This window comes from Diabrotica virgifera, chromosome 4, assembly GCF_917563875.1.
Source record: "Diabrotica virgifera virgifera chromosome 4, PGI_DIABVI_V3a".
NCBI lineage: Eukaryota > Metazoa > Arthropoda > Insecta > Coleoptera > Chrysomelidae > Diabrotica > Diabrotica virgifera.
Window position 1 is genome coordinate 207,081,482 of NC_065446.1, and position 22,358 is coordinate 207,103,839.

General features: G+C 34.8%; 2 protein-coding genes across 4 annotated transcripts in view; one reads left to right on the top strand and one right to left on the bottom strand.

Annotated features, from left to right (window-relative positions):
* Window positions 1–22,358, top strand: part of LOC114332474 (RNA-binding protein Musashi homolog 2-like) — a 340,999-nt gene that overhangs the window by 268,043 nt on the left and 50,598 nt on the right. The gene's annotated exons all lie outside the window — the stretch shown is intronic.
* The window catches only part of LOC114332479 (uncharacterized), a 287,210-nt gene that overhangs the window by 158,688 nt on the left and 106,164 nt on the right, over window positions 1–22,358 (bottom strand). Inside the window, exons 4-5 of the mRNA XM_028282275.2 lie at window positions 14,490–14,578; window positions 10,675–10,738 (exon numbers count right to left, since the gene is read on the bottom strand). Of these exons, the coding sequence (XP_028138076.2) occupies window positions 10,675–10,738; window positions 14,490–14,578 (153 nt within the window). The remainder of the gene's footprint in view (window positions 1–10,674; window positions 10,739–14,489; window positions 14,579–22,358) is intronic.

Genomic DNA, 22,358 nt, shown 5'->3' on the forward strand with positions numbered 1-22,358 from the left:
TTATTTGATGTTCGGTGATAGCAACACGGAAACATTTACATCTTTTTTCTTAATCTCCCGGAAGTAAATTTTCTTACCCCTAAATTTTCCGGTATACAAGGATACGAAAATTCGGCAACGGTGCGCACATCACTAATGTATACGCACGTGGATATACGGATACACTTAGTGACATGGAATAGAGAGCATAGGGCACAGAATGTACAGAGGGCCGGTTAGGTAGGGGTGTGCTAGCGGTATTGATCCGGGGTGTTTGAGAGAAATTTCTATGATGTCTTCTTGGGAATGTATGAGCCGCGACGTTGCTTGATATTGGAATATATCGGATCATCTAAGAACTCTCCCTTTGTAGATAAACAATTACAGACTTCTGATGATGCTACTAATTAATCTGTTCATACATATCAGATTTTATTTACTCCAGGAACAAAAAGTCCAGTCATATGCAGTAAACATATCTATTTCATTTATTCTTTTGTTTTTAATCGCTGCATTTTACAATATTTCTGATGTCCTAGTTTGGCAACGCGGCAGATGAGTACACAGCATGCTATACGGCTGCGTTGCCGAAATTATTAGTTTTTTTAATTAAATTTATTATTTACTGAGTATACAGGGTGTAGGCGCCTAGTCATAAAAAGGAGATTGACCTTTCACTTACGAAAATTTCCCCATAGAAAGGAATTGATAATTAGATCTGAATGATGATGCGCTTTTAAAACACTTCTTAAACTGGATGTTACGAAAATCAATGGGAACAAAAATAGGAAATAAGTATTAAAAACTGTTTAAACTACGATTATCTTTTTAGTTGTAAAGGGTGTTCGAAAATTTTGTAAAGATTTGAATTTAATAGAATATACTTTTAATACACACATCAAAATAATCTAGGGGACAAAAACAAAATGCAAAATTACAGAAGGATTTCAAATATTAAAAAACAAAGTTATATACAAGTGTCCCGAATATAAAATAAACATTTTTATTTAGAATTATACCAATAGTTCTTAGAAAATTAAAAGATAACTCCACAAGTCCCAAAATGACAACAAAAGAAAAATAAAAAACTAATGTGTTGCCCCTCAACTCCCTCCAAAGTAGTCTTTAGGTTAAGTTAGTGTAGTGTATGATCTCCACGGTTGTTGATTACTGCCCTACATCGGGTAGGCAAACTCATTATCAGATGGTCAATGTCTTGCTGCGATATTCCGTTCCACTCCATTAAAAGGCACTTAAACAGTTGCCTTCTTGTATTGAACGCAATATTTTGTCGTAATATGCGTCTCCCCAATATGTCCCATACGTGTTTAATTGGGTTTAAATCTGGCGATTGTGCAGGCCATGGTAATGCCTCAATTTCATTATCTTCGAGGAATGGTCGAACGACCCTGGCAGTATGCAGACGTGCATTGTCATGCAATAATTGAAATTGGGGACCAGCTTGTTGTGCAAAGGGTACCACAATAGGTTCGAGAATAATATCGCGGTAGTCTATTGCATTTAGAAACAGTTCCAGAAAAACGAGATCGGTTCTTCCACCAAGAGTGATTCCACCCCATACCATTATACTGCCGTCTTGCTGTCTAGGAACTTCCTGCACGGTGGCCAATCGTTCAGCATTGCCAGATCGTCTCTAAATTCTTGTCCGTCTTGTATCTGGTGCAAATCCAAATCGGGACTCATCTGTGAACAAAATAGTGGCCCACTTACGTCTAACCCAATTTGCATGTTCTTGTGCCCACTGAAGTCGGTGAGCGCGATTTCCTCTGGATCAGATTGAAGTCCGTTTTATTAGGTTACAGGCTTTGCGATATCGCACTGTAACTGCATCACAATTACAAATGAGGCAGCAAGAGACCCATCAGGTGTTTGTAAGTGGCCAAACCATTAGAAACAGACTGCATGAAGTAGGGCTAAATGCTCGAAGACCTGTGAGAGTGCCTGTGTTAACAGTACGGCCTGTATGACGTTCAGCAACATCACCAGTTTCTTGAAACCTTAACCACAAACGATTAATGACACTTCTGTTCGTGTTGAGGACATCAGCAACGTCTCTTTGACTTCTGCCAGCTTGAAGCATCCCGATGGCACGCCACTGCAGTTCGCGAGTTAAATGATGTATTTCCATTATCGACAATAGCAAAACTGAATAAAAATCCACATATAGACATCGAAAATCAAGTACCATTAAGGAAATATTACTTTTTGACTTCGCATAATGAAGTTTTGTTGAATTTTTTATAGCCATTTTTATCAGCAGTACCTTATAAGTTGGTAGAATAATCAACAAAACAACAAAAAAGGTTAAAAGCATAAATTTATTTTTGTATTTGCAGCTAACATTGATTTAAAGACATTAATATAGTAGTCCCCTAGATTATTTTGATGTGTGTATTTTAATATGATCATTATCTACACAAGTACAGACCAAACGTAGCACCTAATCATTCTTTGTCTTAGTTTTAAAGTGAGAGTGAGATGATTATTGCTACGAAATGACTTCATTCTCATAAAAGTAGTTTTAGTCATTGCTATTCTTCCGTCCGTTATCACACTTCCCAAATATGTCATTTTGTGAACTTTCTCAACTTGGACTCCATTTAATTGAAGCTCTGCATCTGAATGTGGGTCACGACTAAAAACTAAAAATTGTATGTATACACCGGTCTTTTAGGTGTCAACGCCCTTCCGGTAGGGATCTATGGGGGAGTATTACCGAGCCGCAAGCCCTTATCCCTTGCCGTACTGCTCCCTCATAGGCCGATCAGACGCCCACACATTTCAGTCTAAGAGCCAGATTCATATTTAGAATTTTATACTGACGCGTTAGCCTTTTTTGTTTTTCCGATGACCTGGATGGGCTTGACTCACATACCTCAGGGCAGAGGACCTTTATTTTAATGCCCATTTCCTCTCCTACCTCAGGAATACGATCAAGCAGAATTTGGAGACATTCAATATTATCTGACAGAATTACTGTATCACATCTAATCACATTGCACATCTAATCACATTAAGGGGGGTATGGTATGAAACCGCGACATCGACGTTGGCAAACCACTCTCATGTGGACGAACTGTTAGCGAACGGCTCCACGGGCGAGAAATTGACGCTAGCAGTAGCCGTAAAACGAACTTAAGGTTCCACGGAACGGAATAGGAATAGGAATTCGCGACAGCACGCTTAAGCGCAGTGAGAAATATTTAACAGCTGTACCCCTTCTCCCCTTCCCTTTTGTAGATTACTCTGCAATTCAAAAACATATTCTGGTGTGCATCAATTTACGATTTGACAGACAAAAATAAATTTAAAATAACAGTTGTCAAAACTTTAAACGCGCTTTTCTCAAAACTGCTCTTTCAAAAGTGGTGGACATTGTAACTCAAAAACTACAGGCCGATCCACCTGAACTTTTGCATAGATTTTCTTTGGACATTTCTTGGGGTAACGCTGTTGAGATATATTTGGTTTTATGCTCATTTTTTGTTTAACAATAATACATATGTTGATTTTCACCCTTTTGTTACAATTTCGCTATTTTGATTTCCAAGTGATACCAAGAACTAAAAAATCGTTAAAATAAAAAAAACTCGACATTTAAAAATAAAAAAAAGACAGCGTTACCTCGAGAAACTCATAAACTAATAAAATCTTTTCAATTTTTTTATTCTACATGATCCAATGACGAGTTCTGATGTCCACCGCAAAATCCATTTTTTTTTCGGAGGTGTCTGTAAAACCTTGCCACCTTTGGCTTATTTTTCAATATTTTTCTTTGAACATTTCCTTGGATATTTTTGAATTGTACTTAATATGTTTATTTAATTTAAAAATAAAATAGTTGTACCATAGTTTCAAAAAAAAATCACAAAAATGTGCTTAAAATGTTGATTTCAAACCATACTCTCCTCTTAAGTAGTTCCCTGTTGATTTTTATTCGATATGACTATCTCTCAAGTACCCATTTAAATAACTGGTCCGAATAAACATTGAAAAATGTTGGCGACAAAATCAACCTTGTCTTTTACTCCTCGTTGTATGGAGATTTCATCTCTAATTTTTACGGTAGCAGTTTGATTCCAGTACAAATTTTTAGTCATATCTTTGTCATCTATTGCTATGTTTTTCGGTATCTGCATTAATTTACATGGTATACTATATCGAATGCCTTTCCGCAGTCCACGAAACATGCAAATACATCTTTTCTTTGGTCACGGCATTTTTGTAATAGGATGTTTCGCGCAAAAAGTGTGTCCCTGGTTCCCATAACATTTCTAAAACCAAATTGGGTATATTCGAGATCTTCTTCGATTTTTACTAACCCTAAACTGTTAATAATTGTCAAACTGTTACTGCTTTGTTGTTGTTAACAATTGTTGTACAAATGGCAGCAAGTTCAAATCTTTTGTGAATTTTGAGACAGCTTTCATCAGACTTTTTTAATATTTTTGAAATCATTTGTCTAACAAAAAATACAGATTTGTGGTGTTGTAAAAAACTCTAGAGAATATTAGATATAATTTTCTTCTCGTTGTCTTTTTATAAATTAATTCATATGCTAACGGTTAGTGATCTTCAAATCATAAAAAAAAAACTTATTCTTTTATTGTGCGAGTCTGATTGAATACTTTAATCTATTTTCTATTCTTTTTTCACTTTAGTGGTTTGCAAATCAAGCGCTAAGACATGGTACACAAAATATTTTAAATTACTGTTACATCGTTTTAGCATCGTAAATTTTTTGCTGTCAGTCTCGGAGTAAATAGAACTTGACAAACCATTAATTATATTAATGACACATTGACTACTTATTCAAATTCGAAACAATTATTATTGAACATAATAATAAATTGTAAAGTCAGTTAGTTCTCTAATGATTATTCTCTCTGATCTTTGGTTGGTTTCAATTTTGGAACTCGTTTACCATTAACATTGACTAACTTTGATGTTGAAATGTTGTAAAAGGTAACAACCCAAGTAGCACAATAAAAATATTTTATTTAAGTTTAATGGATAATGTGTCTTATTGTTGTTTTAAAATGGTTAATTATCAGTTTACTTTAAAACTAATCAGTTTTATGAAGAACTTCCGGACTATTTGGTTTTATTAGATTCTAGTTCGTGACCTTTTAGTTTTATTGCAGTTTTAAAGATTTTTCTAATATGACTAATAACACCTATTATTAAAACTACTTGATCTCAAGATTATTATGTCAGTAAATCATATGCCTAAAACTATTTTTTTAGTTTTCTTTAAAGTTGCTTTCTTAAATGCCATTATTATATTAAAACCAAACGCTCTTACTGAATCAATCATATTTTTTATCGTAAAGACTAAACTATGCTTCTTGTTAGAAACAATAAAACTAAACTCATCCCCTCTTCTTTCATGTCCAAAAAGGTCAGCTATTTGTTTTAGAGCGAAACAGTGGTGTAGTGTGTTGTAAAAAGTGGAAGTACAGTTGGTATGGAAAAAATAAGTCGCAAGTACTTAAAATATAAAAACGAATATAACACACACAGCACTATGACGCCCCGATTTTAAGGTTAGATTCACATTAAAACCGAGTGGCATTATTGACAGCAGCATTAAAACTAAACGGTTTTAATTCCACTGATGTTCACTTACTCTAACATTTAATGGTCTTGATGTTTCACCTAAATAAAATTGTTCGCATTCACAAGGTATTTTATAAATACAATTCTTTGTTCTTTCTTGTTCATTGCTAGGTTTAGTTTTAGATAGAATGGATCTCAACGTGTTTGTTGTTTTGAATATTGTTGAAATGTTGAATTTATTTCCTATTGTTTTAAGTTTCTCGGATAGTTCTTTTATATATGGTATTAATATTTTCCTCGGATTATTTCTTGTGGCTGTTATAGGATCCTGTTCTACGTTGTTCTGTTCTATTCGATCCATTCTTGACAATTCCTTATTTATAAACGATAAAGGATAATCATTTTTTAATAAAACAGATGTTAACAATTGTTTTTATTCTAACAATGAGTTTTCGTTAGAACCAGTTAATGAAATCAATTTTTTGGTAAAATTGTGGCTTATTTCCCTTTGAAAATAGTTGATAATGATTTTCAAGTTCATTCCATAAAAAATTTCATTTTTTTTTCAAAATAAAAAAAGTTTTATTTTAAATCCAATTCATTTCAGAACCCACTTTGAAGCAATGAAACTTATAGATAATATAAACAATACATAAGTAAAGTAACTTGTGAAGCGATAACGATTAATTTTTTTTTGGGGAAGCTAATTAGAGGGTGATTTTCGCGATTCCCAGCAATATTTTGAGCGTAACTCACTTACTTTTAATGTTAGAAGTTTTGTTAAAAAACAAAAATAAACCTTTAAAAAAGTTGAAATGAATTTTCACCGAAAAAAGCTCCGTTTTTGGGTTATTTCAAATTGAAATATTCAAATTGGAATTTGACGAAGAAGAACCTACTTTTCTTTAGCTACAACTCTGCTTCTACTGGTTCTACAGACCTCATGCATACACAATTTTTTTTTCAGTTTTTTATGAGCTATATTATTGCTAAGAACATTTTTTTCCCTAAAATACTTACTTTTTGAGTTATCTGCGGAAAACCGTCCAAAAACATGTTTTTTTTTTGTTAAAAATGAACATATTCACCCGCAAATAACTCGAAAAGTATTACATTAGTGAAAAAACTCTACAATACAATTTCGGACTAATTTTGAACGTACATTTTTTCACCCCCGAGAAAATATTTTTCACCCCGTATTTCCCAATTTTTGTAAAATGGAGGGGATGTAGAATTGTAAACTTTTTCTTATATAATAATAGACAATTTCAACTACCTATTCCCAAATTTTCATCCGTCCTTTTAGACCTGGATTCCGCATAAGAAAAAAAAGTTGATTAATAGCAAGCTGAAAATTTGTTAATAGCTTAACGGTGTCTAGTCGGACAAACATTGATGCACGGGAACACTGGAACAGGGGAAGTTTTAACGGTGGAACATGATAAACGTGTCGTCCTGACAAGTTTATGATGGTGAAAAATAGCAAGTTGTTTTTAAGTTTATTCAATAGCCAACGTTATATAATATATGAAAAAATGTTTGTCCGACAAAAAGGTTGGGCATTTTAACGAGTCCGACACGTAGAACATGTCACATCACAGGAACTATGTTGGTGATGAATAGCAGTCTGATTTTTGCATGAGAGTTTAATGAAAGGTTAAAAAAGTAATTGGAAGTTCTGTCGGACAAAATTAATGGGAAATTTTCCTAGTCGGACATTCTAAACATGTAAGATATAGACAAAAGTGTTGGTGATAAATAGCAAGCTAATTTTGATTTGTTTATGTACAAATTATATTTTGTAACGCAAAAAGTTATATGTCGGACAAAAAGTTTGGGCAAATCTAAGGGAATAAACAAAAAACATTTTTTCAGAATGACTTAGTCACATATTGATAAAGCTATTTTAGTTGTATATTATTATGTATATTCACATATTTGCATGTGTATATATATATATATATATATATATATATATATATATATATATATATATATATATATATATACATGCACACTCCAAAAACAGTGAGGTAAGTATCAATGCATGTATATATTGCAAAACAATTATTTTTTTGGGTGGAGTTTGTTCTAGATATTCTCAAAATGACAATAAAAAATGTCAAAGAACATGTGAAAGCAATCTCTTAGGGTTTTTTAATTAGGCGCATCAGAAAGTACGGAAAATTTCCTACAAAAAACGTTGTGTACATTTTTTTCCATACTCAAATCTTAACCCTGTAAACGACATTGAAAAATGTGAAGAGTCTAAAACTTTGGTGCTTAAAGGAATAGACGTAAATATGACACACTATGCTCAGAAGTATGTATTAGAAGGCTGCATTTGTCAGTGTGACACTTTGTGCTATACAAAGTAGTATTTGAAAGTACATGGTCTCTGAGTTTCTGTTTGCCACGTGTGTTGGAAATTAAATTTTATATTAACTATGGAGTGTTTTTGTGTCTATTTTTGAGTGTCAACAGTTTAAATTTTAAGTCGCCAAATCAAAAGTGAAACCATTCAACGGAACATTTTTGAGTAATTTTCGAACATTTTACAAAGTTAGTAAAATACTTGGTCATCAATTCAATGATATTCAGTTGCCAGATAATTGTGAAAATTCTATTGAATATCATTCTTCGTGCTATAATGCTTTGCTTGATTGAAAAAGGGTACCTAAATAAATTATTACTAAAATTGTATAACGTAATTTTTCTCAACTTTCTACAAATGAAATAATAATGTAATTAATATGTCACATGGCTAGAAATAATTTGCTGCCAAAATAAATCGATTAGTTTAAATTTGAAGTTACGATTGCAATTTATTATGAATTATTTTCAAAAGTGACAGTTTTTCTTAAACGGAAATGTATTCATAGACATAAGGGTAGATAGGGAATACAGTGCAAAAAGTCGATAGGTGGTCTATCTATCTCTTTTAACCAAGCGATCCCGCGCATGTGGCAGACAAAGATAGCTAGACCACTCAATCCATAATATAATTTGCCTGATCTACTATAAATGTATTACAGTGAGGTATCTAAATGATGTTGAGATAAATCGAAAGATATCGATTGTAATTGATTGCAGGTACTTTTGACATAGAATAATCACCCCTTATTGGAATTTCAAAAATTATTTTTTTAAATTGTCCGACTACAAAATCTACCCCTTATTTTTTTCCAACAACAGTCATTCTTGTTAAGGAATAATTTACTTAATTAAATTTCGTCTTTGTCGGAAAGCTATTTATCACCAGCATTTTTGTCTATATCTTACCTGTTTAGAATGTCCGACTACGAAAACTTCCCATTAATTTTGTCGGACAGAACTTCCAATCGCTTTTTTAACCTTTCATTAAACTCTCATGCAAAAATCAGACTGCTATTCATCACCAACATAATTCCTGTGATGTGACATGTTCTACGTGTCGGACTCGTTAAAATGCCCAATATTTTTGTCGGACACACATTTTCTCATAATATTACATAACGTTGGCTATCGAATAAACTTAAAAACAACTTGCTATTTTTCACAATCATAAACTTGTCAGGACGACACGTTTATCATGCTCCAGAGTTAAAACTTCCCCTGTTCCAGTGTTCCCGTGCATCAAAGTTTGTCCGACTAGACACCGTTAAGATATTAACAAATTTTCAGCTTGCTATTAATCAACTTTTCTTTCTTACGCGGGATCCAGATCTATTTATTTTTTTGGAGGTATTCGTAAAATTTTGTATTCCCTGATCGGGCTAGACAGCCAGAATTAGTTTGCTTCGGGATACACCACAGGTGGCTCTGATGACTCAGAAAAGAAGAAACCTAGGTCAGCCGATGGTGGTGGCCTCCGAATCGAACTAAATCTAAAGCTGACTTTCCTTATAAACAAAAATATTGGTCGTTTCCTTATTATAATTGAAGAAACACTTATTGTTTTACGGTGAAGTGTTTGATATGTTTATAAAAAAAAAACCTTCAGTGGAATAATTTAAGAGGCAAATCGAAACATACTAAACATTATTAGAAATATTATACATGATCTCCTAAAAGTTACTACATACTTTCTAAACTAAATGGCATTTAAAAAATCGAAATATTTTTTTTTGGGTCGTTACAAAACTAGATAAGGTGCAGTGGGACAAGTTCGGACTGGTTTTTGTTAAGTTTGATTTTAATATATTTTTTGTAAATTATATTTCAAATATTTAACATTTTCTTGGTATCAACGTGGAGTAACATTAATAATAATAATTTGCATTGCCGAAAACACCAGTTTACATTAGAAATTACAACTTTTATAAATAATTAGAAAAGGCAGTAACTATTCCGAACTTGCCCCATTAAATAGCTATTTAAAACTCATTGAAAGCTACTATCTTCATATGTTATGGGACAAAATCGGAATTACTAATCCGTCATTTATAAATTGCTTTTTGCCAGATTAAAATAAGTTGTGTAGTTTAAAAGGTATACATTTAGATATAGAGAATGGTTTTTCGCATGGCATTTATGTGACTGCCCTCATTCATATCAATGCTTCTTAAAATGTTTCTGCTGATTACGCTCTTCGGTTCGTTTTTCTAACATAATTTCTAACCATTTTGGATTTAAAAAAAGTTATAAATAAATAATTTGAGCAAAAAAACCATAAAATGTACAAAAAAATGTTTTAAATTAACTGAAAAAAGCACAACTCCGGTCTTACTCCGCCACATGATACGAACTTGCCCCGTGCACTAATATTTGCGGGGTAAGATTAGAGTTATGCTTTTTCCAGTAAATTTCAAATAATCTAAAGGATTTATTTATTTAACGTAAACTTTAAGCAATGTTCTTAATATCTACCAAAAATAAATGCACAAGACGCAAACTTTGTTGGACAGCTCTAGGTTAGATATGTACTAACTGCACACGTACTCACATTTTATAAATGGCAAAACAATGGAAGAATTACTTCTGAGTAAGAGCTATGTCAATCAGTTCATACTAATCCAGAAAAGATTTCGACTCCTTAACTTGTACAATTGAATAATGTATCTTATGATATTTTTAATTACGAACTTGTCCCGTTTACGATCTTACCCCACTTCACCTTACATAAAAAAATCTTACCTTTCTATTTCTCGGTTTTATCAACAGGTCGATCATATCTCTTTGAGTCCTGTCCCACCTCGTCCTGCAACACAACATTTATATTATGCTTTTTCATGTTACACATTTCAGTAAGCCTGCCGCGCGTTTTTTATTTGACGTTTCATTTATTTCCCATCCTCTCCAATCAATAAAATGTCGAAAATACCGTCTATCTACGCCTTGTCGGCCGTTTAGCCGTTAACGAACGTTTATTGTTGATTGGTAGATTGAATTTTGTTTGAACGGCTTTTGTGAGGGCGAAATGTTTTTAGCAAATAATTTTTAAACTAAATCAACCAGCAAAATTTAATTATCACTGATCAGATGTATGCCATTAGGCAGTATCAACATGGAATGGAGAGAGAATATTACTCCGTATTACTCAATGAAAAACAATTTCAGCAAAAGGAATTATTTTCAAAATACAGAGGCGTATTGGTTTTTAAAACGATTCGTCGACAGGAAGATTTTAGATAATATTTTATTAACACGTTCGGTGACAATGACACACGAGTGTCGTCAGTAGTACTATATTATGAACGATTTAAGTACGTGGTACCAGCCAAGTGGCGCGTGTTCAAGATGGGCACCGAACGTGTTAAATGAAGTATGAAAATCTATTTGACTTGTTTCTTCCACTTTTTCCGATTCTTTACTTGTTCTCTTCAGTCTCTTGTTTCCATTTCTTCTGTCAGTCCGGACCGCATCAAACCACTTCCTTCCTGGTCCCCCATTCCTTTCTTCCCTAGTTCACCTGCTTGCAGAACTCTTAGGACGTTTCTTTCTTTTGGCACTCCTAAAACAAATCCCAACCTTCCAACTCTTCGTGCTCTGATTTTCTGTGATATTTTGGATCTCTTATTCATCTCCATTAGCTCTTGGTTTGTTGTTCTGAGCTATTACCTGTTAGCATACTTTATACCAGCAAAAACCTTTCTCAGGATTTTCTTTTCCCAAATCTCGTTTTTCTTCTTTCTAATTTATTGTCATACATACAATGCGTACAAGTTTCACATGCATACAGTGCATTTGGTCTCACTATTGTTTCGTAAGTTTTCGAATCTTGGCTGCCCTGGACAGGTTTTTTGACTTTACCAGTGCGTTTTATGATCCGATTGCCTTCCTACCATTCAACAACCCTTTATATATTTCTCTCTTCGCCTTCTCTATTTGTAACTATTACTCCAAGGTACCTACTCCATTACCTTCTCATTTGTCCTCAGAGTGAACCATTTAACTTCTTCCTACATTTTCCCTCTTATTTCCATATTCTTGAATACAGTGGATTTATAGTCAGGTCATATTTTCTACTTTCGTCTTCAAATTTTATGAACATTTTTTTAGTTTGGGGTTGAATCAGTCTGTTGACAGGGGTCTTCCTGTTTTAATTCTCTACTGCCATTAAACTGATTTGAAAGCCTACCTTCTATCGCGACTTTATTGGCTGTTTTAGTTAGCGACATTTTACTAACCGTATCCGTTTCTCTGATATTCCTAGTAATCTCATTGATTTGTAAGGCCAATTTCGTAATGGAGAGCATATTATATGCAAACTCAGATTTTGTTCATCACTGTTGTTTGTAATGATTTTAGAATAAACATTTGGTCTCCTGTTGATCTTCCCTGCTTGAAACCAGCCCCGTGTTCTCCTATTATCTCTGTTTCTTAGATTTTTACTCTCGTTTTCCTATATTTGTATAATAGGCCAGGCCATAATTTGCTGTAGTAAATCTCCTCCTACTTTTCATACTCCCTACTAGCTGTCTCCCACACTTTCATTATTTTTTAGGTGTCTTATTACTTCTATTAGCTCCTTCTCAGTCGGTTCCTATGTTTCTTCTTCTTCCTCTTCTTCTTCTTCTTCCTCTTTATAAGCAATTCTGCTTGTTCATTGGCGGACTGATACCTCTATGGAAGGTTGTCACTCCATCTTTTGCGCGATCAGCCGATACTTCTACCGGTTGGTGATTTATCTCTTGCTATTTTGACCACACGTGTCTCCCCCATTCTGGTTATGTAGTTATTCCATTCTTTTTTTTCTATTTAGTGTCCATTCATTTATACGCTGTACGTTATATTGTCTTCTAATGTCTTCACTCCTGTTTCGATCTCTCAGCATATTTCCTGTAATTCTTCTCAGTACTCTCATCTCTGCCGTTTCCAGTAGTCTTTGTGTTGTGGCTGTATCAGGTCTTGTTTCTGATGCATATGTCATTATTGGTCTTACACTGGCTTTATAAATTTTTGACTTCATCTCAGTGTTAATACGGCAGTTTCGCCATATAGTGTTATTAAGGAATCTTTGTTACTTCTTTGTTCAGGTCTCCGTAACTTAACAATGTAATTCCAAGGTATTTTACTTCCATTACTTGTTTAATACTGATACCATCAATTTCTATTTTGCATCTGATTGGTTCTTTACTAATTACTATTGTTTTAGTTTTCTGAGATGAAATTGTCATATTGAATTCTTTTGCTCTTATGTTAAATCTATGGACTAATCTTTGCGGACTATCTTCATCTTGGGCTATCAATATTGCATTGTCTGCGTAGGAGGGTATTTTTACTTCTTTTTCCCCATTCTATATCCTCTTCCTTTGTTGACGTTTTTGATGATTTCATCCATGATTAAATTGAAGAGCATAGGACTCAATGAGTCTCCCTGTCTTATTCCGCTGCTTATATCTATAGGTTCTGTAATGGTTCTTGTCCATCTATTCTGACTCCATTTTGTTGTTTTGGTAGATGTTTTTAATAGTTTTTATGATATCTAGGGTGATCTATCTACTATTGAATAGTTCTTGTGTTTGTGTTGTTCTATTTCTTGTGTTCGTTGTATTTCGGTTCCTGTCTGGCCTTCATAGTTTAATAATTCGTCCAAATACTCTGCCCACCTGTTTTAATTTTTCTGCTTTGTCTCCTGATAACATAATCTCTTATTTCTCTATGGCCAAAAGCCGCCTCATTTAATCTATCTATCTAAGATGTATCAGACTAGAGGAAAGCCAGTAATTTTATTCTTATGGGCTTGCTTCTGTGTGGCTCTCCATTTGGTGTTATGGCTCCTGTAAAGTCCACTTACGAAGCTCATATCTTATCATTATTTTTCGTGATTTTGAGGAATGGGACATAAAGCTCATTCCTTATTTTTTATCTTTCTCATTCCTTATATTATTTTTTGTTGATAAATGGTTATTGAGTTTTCCCTTTTTTTTCCCAGCTTTCCTTGAGGATCGTTTAGCAAATGGGTCTATATAAGTTCCTTTGAATCCCCTTAATGTCAAGGCTCTGATATTACATAAATTCGTCTCTCTTCTCTCTCGCCAGCTTATTAAAGAGAGTCTGGAATTTCTTACCAGTTTAAATTTGATGAGTGAGTCTTTTACCTTTATATTTCCGTCTCGTTATCATTTATACTCTGCAGTGCCTAATGCCTCTTAGAAAATCTTTACTAATAGAAAATTTTCAAAGGTTAGCTTAGCATTTTGAAATATTTTCCTAGATTAACCTACTTTTTAATTTTCATTATTTACCATTTACATGAAAATATATCTTCAGATCTTGCTACTTGAACCTCGTGCATTTGGTCTAATGCGTACTTAACAAGGCGTGATGCTTTATTCATTTCACTATTTGTACTCCGTTTTACATTTTTAAAGATAATTAGTACGGTTACTTCGTTACAATATGAGTGCTGAGTGTCATGCCTCTTTTGCTCTAACAATGGTGGTGATATTTTCGGATAAGTTTAATTACTACTTTAGCCAATGGTTAGTAAATAAAATTATACTTACAGAACTACGTTGGTCCTAATAAAACCCTGAACACTACAAAATGTTAACCAGCACATGTCTGCAATGGCCAGCATAACTATAGGAATAACCTAAAAAATAACACAAATTAAGTGAAACAGAACTGACTAAAATATATTTTTAACATAATCTGTAGTCAGTGTTAACAATCACACATTATTATAGTACAGTACTGTAAATACACTTGTTTTACTATAATACTATTAATATAATTTTTATAAACCATATTTTTAGACCGAGAAAACACATTTTTTCGTAAGTGATTTCAAAATGTTTTTCATATGGCGCCAAAATGATGACTGGATAAAGTAGAGTACATTTCAATACAGCTCTTATAGTTCTTCTAACGCAGTGGTTCCCAACCTTTTTTCGATGATCGCCCCCTTAGACATGTTTCGTCAGTTATGAATACTACAATCGCCCCCCCCCCTCTCAAATTAAATTGAAACAAATAATTAATCAGCACAAATAGACAGGGCGAAAACGGCGGGTTCGTTGGGAAAAATATTCCCATGAGATTTTTTTGCATAATCATATTCGTGAGACATCTCAGAATAAGGTTCAAGAAGTCGCCCACGTGAAAAGTGGTCCAAATTTTTTTTAACAATTTTTTTTAATCAAATTGCAAAAATCCATATTTTTGGCCCGGACAATTTTTTTAGGTTTTTTTGGACCATTCTAGACAAAAAACGGCTCCTATGATTTTTCTTTAAAGTTGATCTTTTTCGGGTGATAAGCAATTTAAAATTTGAAAAACGCGAAAATTGCCATTTTTAAGACTTAATAACTCGGTTAAAAATTATTATTATGAAAGTCAGAAAGTGACTAAAACAAAGTATAAAGCCCCCACTACATGATTCTGAAGAAATCTGTGTCATTAATTTATTACTAAGCTGTTATTTTTAATTAATAACAATGAGCGGTTGGATCGTATTGACGCGGCTGTAAATGTGAGTGCGAGTAAGATGCACAATTGGACTGCCGGAATGGCATCTCTCTCGCACTCAGCATTGACGGCTGCCTAACACGTGCATGGCGCTCATTATTATTATTTAAAAATAACAGCTTAGTAATAAAATAATGACAAAAATTTCTTCAGGATCCTGTAGGGAGGGCTTTAAACTTTGATTTAGTCACTTTTTGACTTTCAGAATAATAACTTTTAACCTAGTTGTTAAGCCTTAAAAATCGCCATTTTTCGTTTTTTTTTTCAATTTTAAATTGCTTATAACTCGAAAACAATCAACTTTAGAGAAAAATTATAAGAGAACTTTCTTGTCCAGAATAGTCCAAAAAAACTAAAAAAAAAATTGTCCGGGCCAAAAATATTGATTTTCTACAATTTGATTAAAAAAAATTGTTAAAAAAAGTTTGGACCACTTTTCACGTGGGCGACTTCTTAAACCTTATTCTGGGATGTCTCACGAATGTGATTGTGAAAAAAAATCTGATGGGAATATTTTTTCCAACGAACTCGCCGTTTTCGCCTTGTCTAAAAAGGTTTGTATCCGTATTTATTTTTACATTTCCTTAAATGATAAATGATTATATGTAATGGCTTCCTTGGGCCTGGTGTCTCTCACATAATTTCTTTATGTCTGGCTTAATGTTGGTTAATAGCAACCTCAAATCCCCTCTTTAAAGTATGTCCAGCCTATTTCTTTGTTTTTTTTTTTTCAATGTGCATACAGAACTAAAACCGTTCTCCACTAGATATATTGTGGGGAATGCTGATAATCGTAATTTGATTGCATTCCACAAGATTGGATACACTTCTTTTATCTGCGGTCAAAATCTTTCATAGCCACACTCCTGAAACAGACTTTCAATTTCAACATCATGTTTCAAATCAATCAAGCTTTCTTGAAGATAAGGACATGCCGTTGAAACTTCCACGCTAAAAGGATTGATAAACCAAGTTGGCACTTTCAGACTAGTCAGATCTTGGAATCGGGGCTGCAGATTTCTTTCAATATTTGAAGGTGGAGGCAATATGTTTGAAGATCCTCAGAATCACCACAACCATAAGAAGATTTCTTGTTGGGGAATTTGGTCAGATCTCTTCTCTGCATATTTTGTTCAAAAATATATAGTTTGTCACTGAATACTCCGACTACTCCCTTCGCTTTGGCCATATTTATGTTCTTCCCTTGTAGTTGCAGGTTCATTTCATTTAATTATTCGCATAGTACAGTTAAAATAATTACAGTATAACTATTACGCAAGAGAAATTGAACGTTTTTTTACTTTTAAGGACAAAAAAGCAAATTAATTAGCGAATCGAATTAAAAATTATTTTTCACATCAAATTTTAGTAGGGGAGGAAAGTATGCTAAATTTGCAGTTACTCGAGCGTTATGGCAAAGTATTGGGTTGTGAAGGGTAGATCCTAAAACCAAAAAAGTTGAGTTAAGTTTTCCATAAGTGGGGGACTTTCCATTTTTTAATTTAATTTTTCATTTCCAACAATCGTTTTTCCGATTATAGCGCCATCTATCCATAATTCGAAAAAATGTCTCGAAAAAAAGTTACTTATTTTTACGTAAGAAATCCAAATCTGCAATAAAAATATGAGGGCTCCAATTTAAGATTTTAAAGTAACTTCCCACCCCACCTCCATGGGGGGTCGTGTTTGGTGTCATTCGATAGATTTTTCAAAAATATTGAATACCTGCATTTTTCAGCTTTTCGATCTGATGTTCATTTCGCGAAATATTGCGGGGTTCGTATTTAAAATCTTAAATTTAGACCCGCGCCTCTCCGGGGTCGTGTTTGGTATGATTCGATAGATTATTGAAAAATAAACACTTATTTTTTAGTTTTCCGATCTGACGTTCATTTCGCGAAATATTCGCTTTTTCTTTGTGAAACTTTGTGACTCGCCCATTTCGTTACACCCCGCTCAAATCGTTAGATTTTTGAAATATACACTGTTTTGCATGTACTTAACTTACCTTATCTTAATCTGAAGATTTCGAGTTTTTCTAAGGATAGATTTTTTTTCAGACTTTTCGACCCAGACCTTTTTCGAACCTTTTTCCTGAACGAACTCCTCTGAATGAAGAGCCGATATATTTATGGTACAGGTACATTTACAGGGTACAGGGTTTTCCCCCTGTGATTTTCTGACGCGCTCGAGTAACTGCAAAAATCCCCGCTTGGGCTCCCCTACCATTTGAAACATTATTTGGTTAAAACATCTCAGTTTTTTGGCAAATATATATTTTAATTTGTCTGGATTCAATTATGGTCCTGTCGATATCTGAGAAGACTTGGTATTTACACAATGTCGCCAAACTGAATTTTGTTATAATCGGTTTAAATTTTCTAGTCCATTTGCGAGGCGACTATACCTATCGAATTAAATTGTGTCATGATTCATAGCCCTCTGTTACTAGACGAGATGCTTGTGTTATTATTACCATATTACCTGCAGGGGTATACATATTCACTTTTTATTATCCTATGGATATCCAATCGGAAGTATTGTATTTTTTTCTCAACTACCCATTTCTCGGTTCCCGGATTCTAAACGCCCCCTTTTCTCTATCGCCCCCCATATTGCCCCCTTCGCTCTGTCGCCCCCCCTGAAAATCTTAAATCGCCCACCGGGGGGCTGTTGGGAATCACTGTCTAACGTACAACAAGTCAATTACTTCAATTGGTGCATGTAAACATCTGTAAACTACAGTGCGACAACAAATAGGGAGGGTGACGCATACATGTACTCTAATCTACGGATTGTAGAAAGTGCAAATCAAATACGTCGTTAACTAATAAGAGAATAATAGCAATATTGGTTCACAACATTTTAAAAGCTCTCCGTACATATCCAGTAACATTTGGCCATTATACAGTGAGCCAGCTGTAACAACAATAATAAAATTTTAAAAAAGGGTAAACCCTATAGTTGGCTTTATACCGTGTATACCTACCATCGATAAAACAACGTCGTGTGAAGTAAATACTTCTGTTGTATTTTGGTATATGAATTTATTAAAAATTCTTTAAAATCTATGCAAAAATAATGGAAAATCACATAAATCACAAAACGTTTTCGGTCTAAACTGACCATCTTCAGTGCGAACGTCCCTTGAACAAATATTTGAAACTAGCTACCTACGCTAGAGGGTGTGAAAACCTTTCAATTACATTGTTAACATATTTAACATTACAATTAATGCGAACGCCAGAATCTAGAAGGTATGAAAACCTTTCAATTACATTGTTAACATATTTAACATTACAATTAATGCGAGATAAGTCGATGTATTAAGCTTATGATGAACCATGTGGATATATTTCATACTTGCTCGAATGAGGCACCTAGTCCTTAGGTAAGAGGCAACGACCAACTCAGTTGGCCAACAAAGAATGAATGGGTGGGTTGAAAATTAAAATGAAAATTCACAAATGTTCATATAAAGAGCGTACCAACTCTACAACAATTTAGGCTCGTTGCAACGCCCTCTTCTATCGAATTACGAAACTTATTGAACAGCCTATTATACATACAGTGATGAGCGCGATAATAACCGACAAAATAGCACAAAAGATGGAAAACGTATTAAGTTGTGAGATAAAAAGAAATAAAACTAGTCGAGCTGGGGAATTTAGCGATATTAACCTATAAATTTACATTATATTGATTGTTTCCCACCTTTAGGCATATCGCATGAGTTTGGCAACTACCACTGTCACAGTGACAGTTTTAGGTGACATACTCCTGATACGTGTAAAGGTGGGAAACAATCAATATAATTTAAATTTAAAGGTTAATATCGCTAAATCTCCCAGCTCGACTAGTTTCATTTCTTTTTATCTTACAACTTAATACGTTTTCCATCTTTTGTGCTATTTTGCCGGTTATTAGTGCGCTCATCACCGTATAGTTATAGTTCTTTATAACGTAAGTAATAGATGAGCTTTGCAGGATATTTGAGATTAAGACTGCAACACGAAACTGTTCTTTTGCAGTACATATTATCCAAATTTTGTTTGTAGAAGTATCACGATATTTTATTCCAAAATACGTATAACTAGTTCCACTAGAAAATGATGTAAAACAAAATATTTACCACCGAAAAATATACCGTTTTATTGATAATTCGCTTTTTGCAATTCAAATTAGTAATTCTCTCGCAAATAAACCTCACCGAATATTTGTTTGTAAAGTAAATATTCATTTTTTAATATCGGCGGATTATTTAGGAAAAATAAATGGATGTTTTATAAAAAGCAGTTGCCTATAGGACCTTTGTTTCCATTATTTATTAATTTCGTTGACGCATCGATACACAAATTGTTAGCTTTTTCTACCAATACATCAACGTCGCAATGAAATGCCCAAATTTAGAATACGGAACAATTGTTTTACCGTAAGCGCTCGTACACATGCAGGCGGTTACGCCGCGGTTTACCTGAAAAACCCAAACGTCGCGGTTCAAGTTAACATAGAAACAAATGCAACAAGTTACTAGGGTAGGAATGGGACCGCCAGTCAAAGGCTGTCATGGTACGGTACAAACGTCGGCTAACCGCGGCGTCAACCGCTGGCAAACCGCCCTCATAATACGTGCAAGCACTAAGAGAGCGCCAGAATCTTCTTGTTCTTTTTATGGGCTATGTTTTTAACAATTCACCCGGCAAAATTTGAGGAAATAAGTCTTGCATTTGCAATCAATATTTCCAAATGGTATGTGTTTTCCGTCTTACTATTGTCGTTTTTCTTAAAATTTGCTTTAACTTTGCTTCTCTCATCATCTCAGGCTAAAATGTTGGTATATAATACTAACTTAGTATACAACAAAGGTGTATACTTTTCGGTTCCATGACATCTTGTAACGCGACAGTTCGTAACCGGACAGTTGGTAACGGACAATTCGTAACGGCGACACTTCGTAACGGCGACAGTTCGTAACTATACAAATTCGTAACGGACAATTCGTAACCTCCAAATCGAATTATTCTGTTTATTGTTGTTAACGTGGAAACTAACTGTTATTACAGTTATAAATGAAATTATTATTTATCAATTTAACGAATCAGTATCAGGGTAAACATTTTTTAGGCATTTCATATTTCGTGTTTCAGAATATAATTTACTTTACTTTCCGTGTCCGGAACACCAACAACTTTAAATTCTGTATTTCCAATGGTTGGCCACATAGATGGCCCTGTCATTTGCTATAATCAAGTCTTCTTCTGTGCAGGTCTCTCTCATCTCTGTGCATGATAGTAGATGCCGACTGGTCTGAACCGTGTCATTTGCTATAATTAAGTCTTCTTCTGTGCAGGTCTCTCTCATCTCTGTGCATGATAGTAGATGCCGACTGGTCTGAACCGCGCCACAGTCGCAGGTATCGTCCTCCTGGTATCCCCATTTTTTCAGGTTACTAGCACAACGTGAAACGCCGGTTCTTAGTCTGTTTAGCGCTTTCCAAGTCGGATACGGTAAATTGTGTCCAGCAGCCATTTCCTCTGAGGGAGGAAAATGTGTCGCGGTAGCTGACGCTTGCCATAGGTGTATTCGGAGCGTCTCTGGCGCTTCGGGGATGGATCTTGATGTTTTCAGGAAGCTTTTCCGAGATCTTAGTCTGCTTGGCTGAGTTTGGTGGTCATATAAGGGGTGTCTTCGGTCCGTCTCCTGCTTTTTCCGTTCTACCTCTGACGTGACCTTCCTCCTGATAGGTGGTGGAACAATTCCAGCTATGGGGTATACCTCTTCGATAGGTGTCGGTTTCAGGCAACCCGATATTATACGGACCGTTTCATTTAGAGCCATGCCGACGTTATTTGCGTGAGCAGAGTTTGCCCATACTGGTGCTCCAAACTCCGCGGCCGAAAAACATAATGCCAAGGCAGAAGTGCGGAGAGTGTGTGGTTGTGCTCCCCATTTTGTATTAGTTAGCTTGCGGATGATATTATTTCTGGCACTTACTTTCTTCGTGACATCTTGACAGTGGTATCGGTAAGACAGAGTTCTATCCAGACGGACGCCAAGGTATTTTGGCGTCTTGTTGTGTTCCAGCATCTGACCACGCCATTCCACCTCCAGCGGCCGTCGGGCATGCTTGTTCCTCAGGTGGAAAGCACATACCTGGGTTTTTGTGATATTGGGTTTCAGATGGTTTTTATCACAGTATAGAGCTAAGTCTCCCAGGGCATCTGCCAGTTTCACTTCGACTTCATTGAAGGTTCTTCCCTGAGCTGCCACAGCTGTATCATCAGCGTAAATAAACTGCCTTGTTTGTTGGTGTATGGGTTGGGCGTTAAGTATATGTTCTATAGAATCGGCGCGAGGACACTTCCCTGTGGTAGCCCATTTTTTTGGTCCCTCCACCGACTGTTCTTGGACTGGAGCGTTACGTAGAAGCGTCTATTCTGGAGGAGACATTTCACTAACCTTGTTAGTCGGAAATCCTTTGTAGTTTCGTAGAGTTTTGCGAGTAGTTGTTGATGGTTAACTGTATCATAGGCGGCAGTTAGGTCTATGAACGCTACTCCTGTTATTTCCTTCCGTTCAAAACCATCTTCAATATGTTGGGTGAGATTAAAAATTTGACTGCAGCAGCACTTTCCGGGCCTGAATCCTGCTTGTTCTGGAATAATTTTAGTCTCCACATATTCTGCGATCCGGTTCAGTATCATTCTTTCAAAGGCCTTGAAAAGGTGGCACAAGAGAGATACAGGTCTAATGCCCGGTTGCACCAACATATCTTAGGCTTAAGTCGAGAATATCATAAGAATTAATATAATATAATTACAATATATTACAATACGAATACCATAATATAATAATAGATATAATTGATAATAAGGTAAGAATCTAAAATTATGGTGCAACGTAAG